The sequence below is a fragment of the Cupressus sempervirens genome, chromosome 6 (genome assembly GCF_028749045.1).
Source record: "Cupressus sempervirens isolate cs-2001-9-10 chromosome 6, ASM2874904v1, whole genome shotgun sequence".
Classification (NCBI taxonomy): Eukaryota; Viridiplantae; Streptophyta; class Pinopsida; order Cupressales; family Cupressaceae; genus Cupressus; species Cupressus sempervirens.
In genome coordinates this window covers 690334654-690353208 of record NC_143123.1, presented here as the reverse complement: position 1 = coordinate 690353208, position 18555 = coordinate 690334654, and the positions used below count along the sequence as shown (strand labels likewise).

The 18555-nt window shown below is 36.9% G+C and overlaps 1 protein-coding gene across 6 annotated transcripts in view; it reads right to left on the bottom strand.

Moving 5' to 3' along the window:
• Positions 1 to 18555, bottom strand: part of LOC149554077 (protein SAWADEE HOMEODOMAIN HOMOLOG 2-like) — a 58842-nt gene that overhangs the window by 9281 nt on the left and 31006 nt on the right. For all 6 annotated transcript variants that reach the window (XM_089789411.1, XM_089789410.1, XM_089789414.1 and 3 more), the window contains exon 7: positions 18221 to 18272. In XM_089789411.1, coding sequence (XP_089645537.1) covers positions 18221 to 18272 — 52 coding nt within the window. The remainder of the gene's footprint in view (positions 1 to 18220; positions 18273 to 18555) is intronic.

Here is an 18555-nt window from a genome sequence, read left to right as displayed (position 1 = left end):
CTCCTCCTCATCAGCGGGAGCCATGCCCACATCCGGTGCTGCCTCCTCTACTATTGGCGCAACCATGGCATGTGGCATTCCCTCCTCCTGAAGCTGAGGCTTTGGTGCTGTTGGTGATGTTCTTGAACGCCTAGGAGACTGAATGGACGGACCCCACTTGGCAGGAGTGAGTCGGAACTGCTGCCTCAAAAACACACTAGCTCTATCCATCACCTCCGGTTGGTCTGACTGCGCGAACTCCATGTTCTCTGGTACTAGCTAGGCTGACTCAGCCTCTGCTAAAAAAGATGTCGAAATAGTGACAACTACATCACAATCAATGACATCCAACCGAACCTGAGGCTCAGGCTCCGGCGGTGGCAACTGTGCTCTCTGTGAGACTACGACGGTAACGACATCTGGTTGTGAAACTTGCTCCGCTGGTACAACTAGAATTACCTCCGCTACAACCGTCGGCAATATCTCGACGACTGTTCGTAGGACAACATCTGTTGCTATCTATGGGAGAACTTTTGTCGCTGACCGTGGGGCCATCCATCATTATCCGTGGGACATCTGCCTCCGCTGGAGGAGTCATAAGGACCGGGGCATGGCACTGGCCAAACGGCGGAATGACTGTCGGAAAGGTAGTCAAATGTTTACCTATTTACCGTACTGGTAAAGAAATCAACGCATACAAATAATGGACACGAATAGCAGAACTCTTTAGATTATATTCGCATATGCCAGACATTACATTATGCTTGATAAGATGAATCATAGATGATGCTTTACAATGATCCCAGACGGAATATAAATACTATCCGCCGAACCTTCCCGAAGGAGTCCGTCGGCCACAAACATTATGTCTGCTACAAACTATAAACCCATTGGCTACAAAATACAAAACACAGACGACAGTCATTTCGTCGGCTACAGAAACACCGTCGGGACCATCCAGTCGGCTGACAGTGATGCAATAAGGTCCGTAGAATCTGGGTTTAAGCGTTTTTGACCCACTTTTCTTTAGAGAGCTTTGTCTATATGGCTAGAGACAAAGATAAACAATGTCAACTATCTCGAAGCTCCGCTCAAGATGATGTCGATCAGCATATAACTTTTGTTGGTTTTGCACCTACTGAATATTATCCCTAAGAGATCTGAGAATATCCTGTTGATCCAGAATCCAATCTTTGGCTAAGGGAATCCTGCTGTCCTGTAAGGCCAGATCAATGAAAGAGACAAGTTTGTAGCCATAAAGAGCACAGAAAGGAGTCGTCCGAATGGACATATGATATGTGGAGTTATAGAAATACTCCCCCAAATACAACCATTTAACCCAAGCTCTTTGCTGACCTGCAATATAGTTTCTCAAATACCCTTCCACCCATTTATTCACTATTTCAATCTGACCATCCGTCTACGGGTGATAGCTAGTTCTGGGTGTCAACTCGGTACCTGCCAATCTAAAACCTCCTACCAAAATGTGCTAAGAAACCTTCTGTCTCTATCACTCACAATAGTCCTAGGCAATCTTGAAGACGAAAAACCCCTCGAAAGAACAACTCTGCCATCTAAGAGGCCAACCAATTCATTGCAATAGCAAAGAAGTGTGTGAACTTAGTCAATCTGTCTACCACCACAAAAATGTAGTCCCTACCCTGGACCCTCGACAATCCTGTAATAAAATCCATGGAGATACTCTCCCACCTTTGAGCTAGAATAGGAAGAAGCTGAAGTAAACCTGCTGGAAAGCCTTGTTCTGACTTGTTCTGCTAACAAGTCTGGCACTCTCTAACATGTTGCAATACATCATCTTTAAGCCCCTTCCATGAGAATCTCTCTCTAATCTGCCTATAGGTTTTGAAAAAACCTGGGTGACCCTCTTAAGGTGCATCATGTATAGTGTACATAATATTCATTCTAAGTTTAGATTTTCTGGTACTAGGTAGATTCTATCCTTATAACATGTGATATCATTCATTACCTTGTACCGACCATCCTGAAGTAGACCATCCATAATCTGATGGGCATGAGTATTTTTAGAATACTCAACTAACAATTGAGACCTCCAATTTGCTAAAATCTTAGAAATGGCGCAGCACTCCATCACTGGGGTTCTCCTCGAAAGTGCATCAGCAACTATATTAATTTTACCCTTGACATATTCAACGTCAATATCATATGCTTGAACCTTGCTGACCCATTTTTGTTGTCTTTCATTTAGCTTCTTTTGTTCCAAAAAGTAACATGGGCTGTTATGATGAGTCTTTACTGTGAACTTACTTCCTACCAAGCACTATCTAAACTTGGCTAAAGCGTGCATTATGGCCAGCATCTTCTTATCATAAGTAGAATATAATAGTTTGTTGTCCTAAGTTTCCTGCTCTCAAAAGCTATGAGATGTCGGTCCTGCATCAAAACCGCCTCGATTCCGCTCTCTGAAGCATCACGCTCCAAAACAAAGGGTCTAGAAAAATTAGGAAGTGCCAAAACCAGACATGTGCACATCACTTGTTTCATTCTATCAAAGACTGCCTCTAAATCCTTTATCCATCTAAATGCCCCTTTCCATGTCAAATTGGTAAGGGGGACTGCTACCCGAGAAACCTTTAGCGAATCGCCTGTAATAAGAGCAAAGGCCAAGAAAGTCCCGCAATTCAAATACAGCTCTCAGTGGTGGCCAATTGAGGATTGCCTGTGTCTTTTCCTGATGTACCTTAACTCCCTTTGCACCGACAACATGACCAAGATAAAGAATCTTAGCTGGCCCAAATTCACACTTAGACTCCTTTACAAATAAAGAGTGTTTTTCCATGAGGGTAAGGATCTCATCTAGGTGCTACAAATGTTCCTCCCAAGTCCTGCTAAAGATCAAGATGTTATCAAAGAAGACCAACACACTCTTTCATAGTTGCATTTTAAAGATGGGGTTCAGGCATGACTGAAAAGTAGCTAGTGCGTTACTAAGCCCAAATGGCATCACCAAAAACTCATAGTGTCTGTAGTGGCATCTGAAAGCTGTCTTATGTACATCCTCCTCTTGGACTTGTATCTGATGGAATCTCGATTGAAGATCTATCTTCAAGAAATAAATAGCTCCATGAAGCTCATCCAATAACTCATCAATGGGGGGAATCAGATACTTGTTTTTAATGGTCCTCTTATTAAGGGCGCGATAATCAATACACATCTGAAGAGTGCCATCCTTCTTTTTAACCAACACCACTGAAGAGGCAAAAGGGCTGGAGTTGGCCTGATATGTCCCATATTTAGTAGTTCCTTAATCGTCTTCTCTATCTCTTCCTTGTAATGTCTGGGGTGGTGATAAGGAGTGATAATGACAAGTTTGGCGCCCTCCTCTAGCTCAATGATATGTTCAAACCCTCTATATGGTGGAATACCTAGGGGTAAATCCTCAAATACCCTCCTATGTTTGTCAAGCATCGTCTGGATATCACAATGATACTATTGTCATGTACCTTGTGTTTCCTTAAGAAGAGATGAAACACTGTGTCGCCCATTTGATATCATCGTGCCTCGAAATGGCTTCCATCCTGTGAACTATTATTAACTCGGGCTCCATTCTGGCATAGCCTTGAGGATCACCTGTCGAGCATCCTATAGGAACTCCAACTGCATCTTCTCATGATCAACCGTATATCTACCTAGGTCTATAACCACTATCTCCCCAACACGACATCCAGTCCATCTAAATCCACCAACTAAAAATCTGTCTCAAGAAGGAAATCTTCAAAGTGAATCAGAAGTCTTGACACCTTCCTTGTGCATCTTAATCTCTCACCTCTTGCCACCCTAACCTCAAACTCAGTTATGTCGTCAATTTGTAACCTCCTCCTGGTAACCCATTGTGAGCTTATGAAGTTATGTGAGGCCCCTGTATCCAAGAGACATATAATATGTTGTCCTCTAACAATTCCTTTCAAATGAAAGGGGTGTCCTATGGGGTCACTAGAAAGTGATGTTATGATAGGAGGCTGTCCCTGGGTACCTTCCTTCTTCCCCTTCTAGGTGGTCAATCCTCATTCTCCTCTTTATCACTGCCATCCACATCACTGCCCTCTTGATGCTCATCCTCCTCTTCTAAAAGCACCTCTACATAATGTATCTTGCCTTTGCCAAGACATCTATGATCCAATGTCCATGGCTCTCTGCAAGTGAAGCACAGTTTCTTCATCTTGAGTTCATTCTGTATCTTTTAGTCCATCCTAGGAGATGTAGCCTTATGCTGGTTTTTGTTCTTTTGGAAAGAATTGGTCCCCATACATGTCTTCTTAGGAGGCTGTAATATTGAAGAGGGTGACCCTAGATTGTGTGCAATCTTAATAGCATCATTTAGAGTGTTTGGTTTTAAGTGCCTTAACCAAACCTCTATATCTATCCTACAAACCCCCGATAACAACATTACCTTACGCTGTTTTGTCATGTCAGGAACCATCACCGAGATCCGCTTAAAATCGTCAAATAAAACATCTAGAGATCCGCCCTATCGTAGCTATGCCAAATCCCTATAATAGACCTCTATACCCTTCCTGTCAAAGCAAGTAATCAGCTTAGAGTTGAAAGTCTCATATGATGTAATGAGTCCATGATCCTAGGTAACCAACCCGTGGTGCCACCAATCATAAGCCACTCCCTTTAAGTGCATCATAGCAAATCTGATGGCTTCTGTCTTTGACATAGGTTTAAGTGTTAGGTATGTGTCTAGCTTGTGAATTCAAGTCAGCAAAAGTAGGGAGAGATAATTTGTTCATAGCATGTTTTAAGTCTCTGCTTGGTGCTCTAGGCCTCCTATCATGGTGCTATCTATCTGACTCCCTTTTCTGATTTAGATATTGGACAAATGACATATTTTGTTTAATAGGATCAGGAAACATATTCCATTCATCATACATTGCCATAACATTGTTCGGTAGTAAATTTGGTGCAGCTGGTGGTGTTGCCTCTTCTTTTGCATTAAAAACGGGCATTAGAGGTCTGTCAGTGTTTCATGTGGGGGCTCTAATAGCTTGGGGTGATCCCGCTACACTACTACCACCACTGTGATGGCTCGGAGCTCTCCTGTTAACATTGGCTAATTGCTATATATTAACTGCAAGTTGCTGAAGAGCATCAGCTATGTTATTCTGCCCATCTCTAATAGCCTACAATGTTTCCCTTCCTTGTCTGGTTCAGTTTCATTATGTGCAATTTGAATGTTGTTTACCTATTCTAGCTGTTCAAAATGATCAACCTGTTTAGTTTGTTCAACTTGTTCAACTGTTCCAAAAACCAATTACTCATCCACCGAATAACTATCCTCAATAAAAATTTGTTCAGAAGACCCTGCTTGTTCTAGTTGGAAGGTGACTGAAATTATAACATTTTTTCTTCATACCCCGCTGTCATTTTACTTCCTGTTTAACCCACAAGCTTGCAGGACCTCTTAGCTCTGGTACCACTATAATGTCCTCTGCTAGATTTTCTCAATTTAGTTTTAAACTGCACTAATGACTTCCATCAAACAGTTGTCATAAAACCAGTAAACTTTTATCAAACATTAACTCGCTATCACTTAGCTGAGCCTCTAACTTGAATAACTGAGAATGCTCACATAATCATTAGAACGGAATCTTCAGCATAAACATCAATTTTGGTCTAACAGCCAAAAGAGCAACATTGATTTATGAAGGTAACATCAGTAAAAGTTTTGTATACAAAATATCAATTACAGAAGGTCAGTCTATAAATGATTATATTAACACATACTACTATACAAATGGTTTAGAGACTAGCATATATATCTTAATAAATCTATCTAAAGGAATGCCGATAAATATCCATTATAAAATGATTAAAATTTAATTTAAAACACCCAAAACTATTTATATTTTTTTATCTCTAATTTTTTTCATTAAGTATTTTATTATAATTTGTAAAGAAAATTAATGATTTTAAAATCTCCAAACATTATAATTTTAACAAAAATTTTATGTGGTGTTTATTAAATTATTTTAAAGGTATATTATGTTTATAATTAAATTTAAAATTTTGACATGTAGATGATTGTCAAATTTAATCTAAAAAGATAAAAGTTAACATTAACATGTTCACACCATCCCACTCCACCCATTCTGCCATTGTAGAATGCCTATCGGCATTAATAAGAGATAAACCCAATTCCCAGGTGTTATGGTCTAAACAAGCTCATGACCTGCTGTTATCCTACATCTCCATCTTCAAGTTAGGACTAGGTCTTGGTTTTCTCTCACTGCAATAAGGAGGAACCTATATTGATGGTGAATGCAGTGAATGAATTCTGAGTGCGGCAGTATGTGTTCAACCCGACCATTTCCAATCTCTTAATCAATCTACCCGTAGACCATCATAAATCTGCTTTGCTAGTCATATGCTGAAGGGAGTTGAACTCTTGCTTTAGAGGCGGTTAACACAATTGCTATTGCTACGTAAGAATGTTGCGAAACACCCTGAGAATCTCCTGTGGTCATACCCAGTCAAAATGCCACGTTCTCACATTATTCCTCTACCAACACATCTTTTGCTCTGTGGTTATCACCAAAACTATCACTGTTAACATTAACTTCACTTGTCAAACAACTCAGAAATGATGGTGTCTGCGTGCCAGATATTCACTATGAGGAGAACATTATGCTGACTCGTCCATGTTTCATTCCATGAACTCCATGGTGGAAAGAATCCGTCGCAATATAAACTTGAGATGGCAAGGTTATACTTATCCAATATCACACTAATGACTTTAGTCCTGAAATGACTATCTCCTTGACTACTGTTCAGCTATGACAGATATCCTGTGAGGGGTAATACAATGAATTGACCATTTCCTCTTCCTATTGCTTATTAACTCCACTTCTTGCCTAATCCTTGAGTTCCAAATCAAACTTCAAAATGATAGTGCAATATGAGTACTAGGTTGGCATCTAGTCTCACTCCTTTCCTCAAGGGTTTTCGTCCTTAGGGAAATTTCTAGTCACAATTAAGCAACCATTTGGATTTATAAATAACATATATTTGTTGTGTTCTTTCCCAAGACGAAGTCTCATATTTATAACTTCAAAGTGAGGGAAAAGTGTTGGAATAAGAGATGTGGGATAAAACATCAATTTTGTCTTCTAGTCACTCAAGTCACTTTATAAAGTGAATGACTTTTAAAACATAAAGTAACTTTATTAAAGCACATTAAATGACGAACTTAAGACAAATCTTCCCTTCTGACTGGCAGGTATCCTTACCTATAATGTCATTAGTCTATTCAGATGTAGAGATAGATTAACCAAGTGCCAAAAGAACTAGCCCGAATGAGAGGACATGACACCAAGGAACATACGAATGCACATTTCTAAGTTGTAGAACTAATTATCATTGACTTGTGGAAAAAGATGACCACCCCCTCACATCCATTAGCATTTTCTTTCTCGTGAAGGTTTAATAGTGAGGAGATGCTTGCATTACCAAGGAGGGTGGCACTATATAGGGATGTTGAGGTTGCTACTGGCTACTTGGCTGCATTTAAAAAAGATATATATGATGAAACTCGAAATATTGTCTTCACCAAATTTGGCCAATTTGTATCTTGCTATGTTTCGTGGCATTTGAGGATAGGGATGGGGGCTTGACAATATTATTTTTTTAAATATATTATATTTTTCGATGTTTATAACTTTTAATGACAACATTTATGGTGAAAATAGAAAATGTCTTGTCTAAGAATAAACTGTTCCTACAACTCCAACACTTTGATGCAAGCATGAAACATAGACCCAAGTTAGTGCTTGCTTCGAGCCATTAGTTTATGTCAAAGCCCCTTGGATTCTACATTGCTGTCATAGGAATTGACTTGCGTTGGTTTTCAAAAGTTCCACAATGTTTTAGAGACAGGGATTGGGGGACGAAAGGTAACACATTTCCGGGAGGTCTCCTAGAGGGCCAAAAATAGAGGGCCCATCCCCTTGTAACATAGGTATCTTCCAAATATCGTAATACTATCACTTTTCATGCCAAATAGTGGGTTAATGTTGCTGAGTGCTGGTATGTATATTATGCACGTGGCTAAAATTTCTTGCAGCCTCTTGCAATTAGAATTGTCTCCCAATTATGTATCTTTTTATTTTTTATGTACATTTTAACTTATTAAGTTATAATCCTAAAATTATAAATTAAATACTAAATGTTGTATGCAAACTCAACAAGTTGCAAATTTCTTCATTAGCGGAGTAGAATTGGAGTACATACTCCATCCATTTCATCAAGGGCAATCGTTTGGGTGCAAAAGAGCAAAGGATTTTCCTTGCATAATTCTAACCTTCATCTATTGTCACATAAGCAATTGCAATGCATCGAGGGTGTGACAAGGAATTGGGATCTAGCCCTTGAGTGTGCTGATTTAGATGTAGCACAGCTTGCCCAGGTTTCTATAAATGAACACTGGGCAGCTCTTGCATATTACAATGACATAGCTAGTGCAAGTGCAATCTAATGGATTGTGGATTTTCGTTCAAATGAAACTAAACCAATTTTTGACTTTGACATAGCTACTGCAAATGCCAGTGCAATCTAATAGATTGTGGATTGTCTATATTAAAAATTGGGTTACATAAATCATTTCACAACTCTAAAAATTGCAAAGAATGTCTGTGTTTCTGTTACAAGATTCAAGAATTGGCAAATTAACGGATTTCTGGATGATTGATTAATTAACAGAGGAACAAATGTGTTCCTTATAAAGAATTACATGGACGTTATTCCTAAAAGAAACAATGTAGATTAAAGACGAATTAGAAAAAAAATTGAAGATAGGATAGGAAACATTCCTATCTGGACTGAAGACAAAAGAGACAGGATAGGAAACATTCTTATCTAGACTGAAAGACAGATTACAGACAAGTAGTTGACCATTATAGAAAGTATTTAACTAAGGACAATAATATCTTAATAAAGATATTAAAGATATTATCTTAATACCCTCCCTTAATGGTCAACGTACGGATGTCGGAACATTCTGGGATAACTGAGACCCTCCTTGGATCTACAGAATGATGAAACCAAGAAGCTTTTCCAAAAGAGTGCTATGACTCAAAACAGATTGCAATTACAAAACTTTGTTTTTGTGAAAAAAAGGTAAAACCCAAAATCTCACGCAACCTTGTGTATTATAGACAACATGAAATGATTTTTAAAGAGAAAATCAACAAACCTATAAAAAAAGAAACAAATTCAGAAGGCGAAAAATGCAGCTTCGCCTTGATCAGAAAGCTTGACAACTTATGTTGTTCTGCTTGGTTGGAGGTCGGACGAGTCTTTGTGCCTATAACAAGCTCATCCAGATGATGATACTCGAAGATGGTTAACATGCTCTGCTTCTAGTGGTTATAATTGCGGCTATTGAATCGTAGACGTCCCTCCAACATCAGATTAGTCAAAGATGCCATTTCAAATAATTCAGGTACAAACTTTAAGACTGAAATTCAAGAGGCACGAATTCCAAGGCAAATTCCTAGTTGACCTAGAAAAAATCGACAGGTGACTAAAGGAACTGATACAAAACCCATAAAGAATTTGAAGTTAGATTTCAAGTCCATAGGCTTGAAAATCAATGCATGAAAAACAAGGCACCCACAAAAATCTGATGAAAACCTATTTGAGATCTCGAAAAACCCACCAAGAATATGTGATTAGAAAAATTTTCCAAGCCAAAAACTTAGGGTTTTGAAACAAAACCCTAGTCGGCAGCCATTGATGGAAAAAAGTTGCAGAAAAAATGGCGAAAACTGTAGAACCGACAACTTCCGGAATGAGAAACGTCATAGATGAGGTCGTTTTTGCACTTTGGAGAAGAAAACGTCACTGATTATTGATAAGAGGGACACCGAAAATGGTGAAGAACACCGCCAAAAACGTGCGTGATTTACAGAGAGGAATGACGCGTGTTTTTTATAAGAGATAGAGACGTGGATTCCAAGCATCAATAGAAGACGTGAATGCAAATAAAGATGTCGTGTTTGGGCAAATAACCAGCAATAGAAGTTTGGGATAAAAGCTCAGATCCTTGCACGCAAAAACAGGAGTATGACTACTCGAAAGACCTAGACGGGTTACTCAAAACGAGCACCAAAAAATGCACAGAATAATTTCAAAATTTTATGCACTGATAATTCCAAAAGAAATTATAAATTTTCAAAATAATAACATACTAAGCTATGATACCATGTTACAAGATTCAAGAATTGGTAGATTAACGGATTTCCAAATGATTGATTAATTTATAGAGGAACAAATGTGTTCCTTATAAAGAATTACAAGGACGTTGTTTCTTTTCGAAACAACATATACTGAAGACAAAATTAGAAACAAAACTGAAGACAGGATAGGACATTCCTATCTGGACTTAAGACAAAAGAGACAGGCTAGGAAACATTTCTATCTAGACTAAAAGACAGACTAAAGACAAGGAGTTGACCATTATAGAAAGTATTTAACTAAGGAGATAATATCTTAATAAAGATATTAAAGATATTATCTTAATAGTTTCCTCTCATTGTTCCTTGTAGACAACCATACACATGTTGTCAATTGGCTATATGCTGTGATTTAATTGTTGTCATTAATGGCAACACATAATGTACATACTTGTAGTAAACCTCGGAAATAAAGATACTTAGGTTTTGGTACTTAGAAAATTGTCTGAGTATGAATTGGTTTACAGCAGCACATTATTTTATATTTAAATGTTTTTGATGTTATATTATGACTAACGAAGTTAGATGGAGATAATACACACGTTGATGATGATGTGTATAACCTTAGACATTAGTACGGGCAGTACGAAAATGAGATATTCACGATTTACCTAGTGAAATAGGGCAACAAAATTAAAGGTAAAAGAATTATTTTTTTTACAAAACAATTACTTGACCAATTAGGGCCGACATCCTAGATGTTTACTCTAAGTTGGAAAAGTATATTATGGTCTTAGCCGACCTAGCAACAATTTGTTAAAAGGCATGGTATTTATGCGAAGAACATCTTGCGAAAAGAAGTGTGTGATTGTATTGTAATAAGTGATATGTGAACCTTTTGTGAAGCAATATATGCGAAGTTTTTGAGAACCTAATTTTGTTATCCGAGATCGAGCTGAGATCAGAGATTAGTCAAGAAAGAAGATACAACAACTATATACTTGAAGAATAATTACTTGTTTGGGAAATGAGCTCTTCTTGTAATTGGAAGTGCATGTTTGGGCAATGAGCTCTTCTTGCATCTACTGTACTACAACTCCTAACAGGGTCGGAATCTCCTAACAGGGACTCTCTATACTGAATTTGCTCATTAACTCTTAACAAGGTCCATCCTCTAACAAGGAACATATATATCAGTATATCATCTAGTGGGTATCATCCCCACCGGGGTTTTCCCTTAGTCAGGGTTTCCCTAGTTAAAAAAATATGGTTTTATGAGTTCTCTTTATGCATGGTTATTATTTTTGTTCAGCATTACTTGTTTACTTTCTTATGCACGGTTCAAAGTAATTAATAATATCCAGTTGGCGACAAAAGTTTTTAGAATATAGATTCACCACCACCTCTTAGTATTCCTTATTTCTAACAATTGGATCAGAGCGCAGTTACTCAGAAGAGGCTTAACAGCTTGAGTAAAATCCCTATGGATATGGAACAGTTGATGAAGAACCTTGAAGAGGCACTTGAACAAATTAATCTCCTTACTGAAGAAAGAGATAAGCTGAAAGATAGATATGAAGACTCCAAAGTATACATTGGACAATTGAAGGACAAGATTGAACATCTAATCCAAGCCTGAATCTACTGAATCTAAAACTAGTGATGATGATTATTCAAAATTGAAAATAGAGTGCAAGATCTTGAAGCATAAACTGAAGATTACCAATCTAAAGTTGAGTTTGAAGAATGATTCTAGCAAAATTGAATCTGATTTGAAGACTGAAAACTCAAATCTTAGAGCAATTCTAGCAAAGAAGACATCCGAATTTGAAACATTGAAAGATCATGAAGAACTTCATAAATGCAACACTATTGTGCAGGGTGAACTAACTCAGTGAAAGAAACAACTTCAAAAAATTTACACTAGCAGAGAAAAGCTTGATGAATCTATGTCAATACAAAGACCTACTTATAATAAGACTAGTCTTGGCTATTTATTTAACATGTCTACAAAGAAACTTGAAAGTAAATTAGATCCGAAAGAGAAAGATAAGTCTAATGATAAGATTGAATCCAATCAATCTTCTAATAAATCCAAAGAAGTTGGACAAGAGAAGGAAACTGTGAAATTGGATGAACCTAAGCAAGTGGAATCTCCTAAGGAAAATAGGTATGAATTTCAAGGTAAATGTTTTTCATGTAATGAAATAGGTCATATGAAAAGAGATTGTACAAATAAATCATTTAATCATGTCACGAAATTTTATTGTCATAATTGTCATGGTATTGGTCATAATGCAATTGATTGTAGGAAACCTAAATATGATAATGATAGAAGAAATAGTAGAATGTCTGGAAACACGAACCCTATAGATAGAGGAAGATCTAATGAAAGGACATCAAAAGAAAGTAGACCTTATGAAGAAAGAAAGCAAATCGTGTGTTATAAGTGTAACAACTTTGGACACATCACCCAGAATTGTCAAGCACCTACTGATCAGCAAGATCCTAGAAGCAAAACCCCAGTATGTCAGTTATGCAACAACTTCGAACATACAGTAAAACACTGTAGAATGGACAGAAGTAATAATGGAAGAAACTTCGGAAATGACAGAAGGAATCATGGAAGAAACTTCGGAAATAGAAGCAACAATGGGAGGAACTTCGGAAATGACAAAAGGAATCATGAGAGTAACTCTGAAACTAAGAATGGCAATGAAGAACAAACAAATGTAGTCAATAAACTTCGAGAAGAACTCAATGAGGCATTTGTAAATTTGTTGATTCTGAGCTAGGGAAATCAAAGTCAACAATCGAGTTTGATTCAACCAAGTTGAATTAAGCTGGTTCACAACACTAGAATTGGAAACTTCATTTAGAGATCGAGCTACTCATAGTGAGTTTGCGAGAAGATGTATCTTGATGAGTTTGGACTGTAGTTAAGCTCGCTTACAATTTGGAGCTTATTGGAACAAGTTAGGAAGGAAATAAGAGCTATTGTTATAACAGAGATAGTTTACTCTACGATAGAAGATGAAATCTATGTTTCTGCAACAAATTTCATGAAGCGAAGTTTTGTGGAGCATTGTCATGATGAAAGGAGGCTATGGTGAACCTCAGACAACATTCGAAGATCGCAGTTGATCTTGAGCAGATATTCAATTTAGGAGCGAAATAATCAACTTTTTTGATTTGGCGAAGTACGCAATTAATGCAAGTTCTAGATGAATAAAAGGAGTACAAACTTGATTATTTCTACATTACAATCATCTCAAAAGCTAAGAGCACTCAAAAGCAGTTTGGAAAATTGATTTCAAGCTAAACCCTACTTCAAAAAAGGTATTTTATTGTTTTTCGCACAGAAATTCTTCGATAATTTTATTTTCGGTGTAATCATGGATATGTCAGTTGTTCATAATGTTGAGAATATTGAGAGACCCAAATTAAAGGTTGTTCTTATGAAACCCCTAGAGGAAAACCCTAATTCAGCTTTAGCAATTACTTTGGACAATGTAGTTTTCTTGGAAGATGTAGGAAGCTACCTATGTAGTAAGTTGGAAACCATTGGAAGTGAGTTTATGAATAGAGATATGGAAATTGTTTTCAATCATGATATGACTATTAAGCTTGGATATGAGCATCTAAAAGACTTAGACTTAGTCAGATATCATTTCTACCGCAAACTTGATACTGAGGAATGGACACATATCATATTAAGCAGAATTCGTAACAGAAAGATTTGGATGGGAGACAATGTAGTTGACATCTCTTCCGACCTTATTCATGAGGTCACTAGTCTTAGCAAACAAGGCAATGTACCTATTAGTGAGAAACTAGTTAAGACGAAGGTTGAAAATTATGCTAAGGCAGTTTACAATGGTAAACCAATGGTGATCAGCACCATCAAACAACATGATGTAAGATTCTTGAGCAGAATCATTGCATATTCTCTATGTGCAAGTTCTAAGAGTGATGAGTTATCAGCAGGATTTATTTATGTAGCTCAAAAGATATGTGTTGAGAAAGATTAAGTGAATTTGAGTGAAAGTTTGAGAGTACAACTTATTGAAAACTTAGAGAAGATTAAAAGAACTAAGAAGGGTGTATTCACATTCCAGGCTTTGACTAATCATATTTTCTTTCATGTACTTAAGAGATTTCCATTTTTATAAGTTACTGATATTATGAGTAGTGAAAGATGTACTACGGACAAGATGACAGAGGTATGCAGAAAACATCCAACAAAGAAAATCTTGGACAGCAGAAATTTGATCATGAGAACATTTCAGAATGAGATGAAACAGAGATATAGAATTGCCCCTACAATCGTTGACAAAATTAAGAATGATATATGTTTTATGTTGGACACTGATCTAATCTATATTGAAGCAGTAGAACCTTGGGAAACATTTCTTGATCCCATAGGTTATGAATTGAGCAATGAAATAGCTATTAGTTATATTGATTTATTATTGAAATCTGATATTGATCAAGCATCATACAGATTTGGAACGTATGAGGAGATAACCCAATCAGCCTACCAGGCATCATTAGAAAAGGCATCTCATAAGAAGATTGCATCTGTAATGAAGAAAGCACTATTTGAGGCTGGTATGTCAGAAGAAGAATCACAAGTAGTAAGACAAACTATCTCCAGATTGAAACAAACTGGCACCTCTGTCAATTGGCCAAGCATTCGGTGTATCCATCGTAGAAACTCCTATAGAACAAACCATTCCATGTGTTGTTGTATCAGTTGAGCAGCCAAGTGAACCTAAGAGGAAGTCTGAAAGGCTAGTTGAGACTCACAAGTCTAAAAGAGTTAAGTAGCAAGCTACTGGACCCAAGAAAAGAAAGAAAACATTGTTGACACTTGAGGACTCCAGTGATGAAGAAGAAGAAGGCGAACCAGAAGACAAACAGCCAGAGAAAGTTACTGTTTCTAAGCAGCCAGCAGGTAAAACAAGGCAACCATGGAAACCTAAGATAGAGAAGATTAACAAAGCCATTATCAATGATGGAAACTTTGTACAGATGAACAAGTTCTATGAGTTATACAATGACATTGAGATGGGACAAATAGATATCTCTACTGTGAGATACATGATCCTTAATAACTTGAAACTTGGGAGTATTGAAGGCATGATAAATCAAAAAGTCTATGATAGACTTGTAGCTAAGAAGGCACTAGTTCATGAAGAAGACATGGAACTTTGGAAGTCAATGCTGAGAACTATGTGTAAGACAGATGATGAAGATGAAATCAAGAAATTGATGAAGAAACTAGCAACTTACTTGCGAAGTAAGATGAGGCCATTTCTATTCATGGGAGGAGAAAAGAATGTTATTAGAATTGAAACTGTAGCAGCTATCAATCAAATGATGAGTGAGTCAAATGCAGAATCCCTTGCTACAGAGAAAACCTCAGAAGTATCAATAAGTGATGATACTATGCAGATTGATCAGACAAATGTTACTGTTAACATATTCAGGATCAGTTGAAATTGATTGAAGAAGAGAAATGATAGATAGAAGAAGAAAAGAAGAAGATTGAAGAAGCCAAGCTGAAATTGCTTGAAGAAGAAAAGAAGCAGAAAGAAGATGAAAGGAGGAGAGAAGAAGAAAAAGAGAAAAAGTTGGAAGAAGAAAAAGAAGAAAGAGAAAAGGAAGAAATAGAAAAGAAAGTAAGAGAAAAGAAGGAAGAAGAAGAGAGAAGATCTAAGAAGGCAGCAGAGAAGAAACAAAAGGAAGATGAGGTGAACGCATCCAGCTCATCCTCTCCTATATCTCTTGCTAACCTTAGAGGTGATGATGACAATCAATCTAACTTGATCTCATCTTTGAAAAAATTGTTTGATAAGAATAAAAAGGTGAAAAGTATATAGAGAGCACTAATGGAGGTGACTGATAGATTGCATAGCACCCTCATAGCCAAACACAATGAAGTAGATCTCGAATAGAGAGCACAAGCAATTGTGAAATCATTTGATGATGAATTTACAAATTTGTTGAACGTTGTTGAGTCTAAGGCTCAAATTTCACATGATGTTAATCTTTTTAGCACCATTTGTCAAAATATTCAAAATTATTTGCTGAGTCTTGATACTTGTAGCAAGGAACTCCGAAGATGTCAACAAGTTGGCAAGGTACTATACATCAAATGCACTTTATCTCATATGTTGACCAAAGATGTGGATAAAAAATTCAAGGGAAGCTAAGTGAGCTGAAAGCTCTAACCAATCAGATACAACAACCCTCTTATTGAGTTGATGAGTTGGAAGGACAAGTTGTCGGTGTTCACTTAGACATCAAAAAACTAAAACTTGAAAAAGATCTAATTGTGAGAAGAGTATCATAATTCAGAGAGTCTATTGCTCTAAAGATATCAGCCATTGAAAGACAATTGGAAGAATGTGTCAAAGCTAAACACACTTATGCAAACTTCACCTACTCCGACCTTAATGCAGTTAAGATGGCATCATATGCCTTATGTGTAATTCTCACTACAGCCAAAGCAGCAAAGGACACTTGGAAGAAAGGTATGAACAATTTAAAGGTAAATTTTGATGATTGTATGAAGATTTTAACAGCTTAAGGCAGCGAGACAGTGTATTGACAATAGTCAGACAACTTTTTGATAGTTTTTGGATTTTTCGACCTTTGTCATTGATGTCAAAGGGGGAGAAGTTGCAGAAGAAAATTGCGTAGTAAGTTATGGATGTAGAAATCATATCTTAAGGGGGAGCAATTTAGCAATTGAACATTTGTAATATGTAATGTAATAGATGATAAGTATTGTAAGTTTTTGTTAAGGTTTTGTCACTTAGCCAAGTTTCCTTACTTTTTTGCCATCAATGCCAAGGGGGAAATTATTGACAATTGGCTATATGCAGTGATGTAATTGTTGTCATTAATAGCAAAACATGATGTACATACTTGTAGTAAACCTCAGAAATAAAGATACTTATCTTTTGTTACTTAGAAAATTGTTTGTTTTATAAAGTGATTCTGACGTCATATCATGACTAGTGAAGTTAGATAGATGGAGATAGTATACATGATGATGATGTGTATATCCTTGGAAATCAGTACGGACAATATGGAAAAGAGATATTCATGATTTACCCAGTGAAACAGAACAACGAAATTAAAGATAAAGGAATTATTTTGTTTACAAAATAATTACTTGACCAATTAGGGCCGACATCCTAGATGTTTACTCTAAGTTGGAAAAGTATATTATGGTCTTCCGACCTAGCAACAATTTGTGAAAAGGCATGGTATTTATGTGGAAGACATCTTGTGAAAAGAGTGTGTAATTGTATTGTAATAAGTGATATGCGAAAGCAATATATGCAAAAAATTTGAGAACCTGATTTTGTGATCTGAGATCGAGCTGAGGTTAGAGTTCAGTCAAGAAAGAAGATACAACACCTATATACCTGAAGATTAATTACTTGTTTGGGTAGTGAGCTCTTCTTGTAATTGGAAGTGCATGTTTGGGCAATGAGCTCTCCTTGCATCTATTGTACTACAACTCCTAACAGGGATTCAAAGTCTCCTAACAAGGACTCTCTATACTAAATTTGCTCATTGACTCCTAACAGGGTCCATCCTCTAATAAGGAACATATATATCAGTATATCATCTGGTGGGTATCATTCCCACCGGGGTTTTCCCTTGGCCAAAATTTCCCTGGTTAACAAAATATGGTGTTATGAGTTCTCTTTATGCATGGTTATTATTTTTGTTCAGCATTACTTGTTTACTTTCTTATGCATGGTTCAGACTAATTAATAATATCCAATTGGCGACAAAAGTTTGTAGAATAGTGATTCACACCCCCCCCTCCCCCAGCAGCCCCCCTGTCTCAGTATTCCCTATTTCTAACAACAAAAGCACCAATTATAGCTATTATAACTCCCAAAACTTGAATTTTTACCAACAGTCAGTAAATCTGGAGAACTGAAAACAAACATTTAGATAAAATATTAACTCATAAGAAATTAGTGTTGGAAATCACTTACAGGTTCACCTGAATCCAGTATCCTATGTGTAAGAAACGTAGCAACATCGTACCTGTGTCAATAAGGTGCCAAAAAATGTTAAGAGAAAAAACCATATAAACAATCAAACACTTCTCTACTTCATCATGTATACAATAAGACAGAGAACTAGAGATCTACCTGTGACTATTAAGATTTCAAATATGCATGGGATGTAAAATTAAAACCTGAACTTGGCTTTTTATCTTTGTTTGCTTACAAGAAAACGGTTATTACTTATTTTCATTGGGGAGATGTTTGGAAACATGAGTTTGCAATATAACACATGGCATGATTTCACTGAACCCAAAACGTGA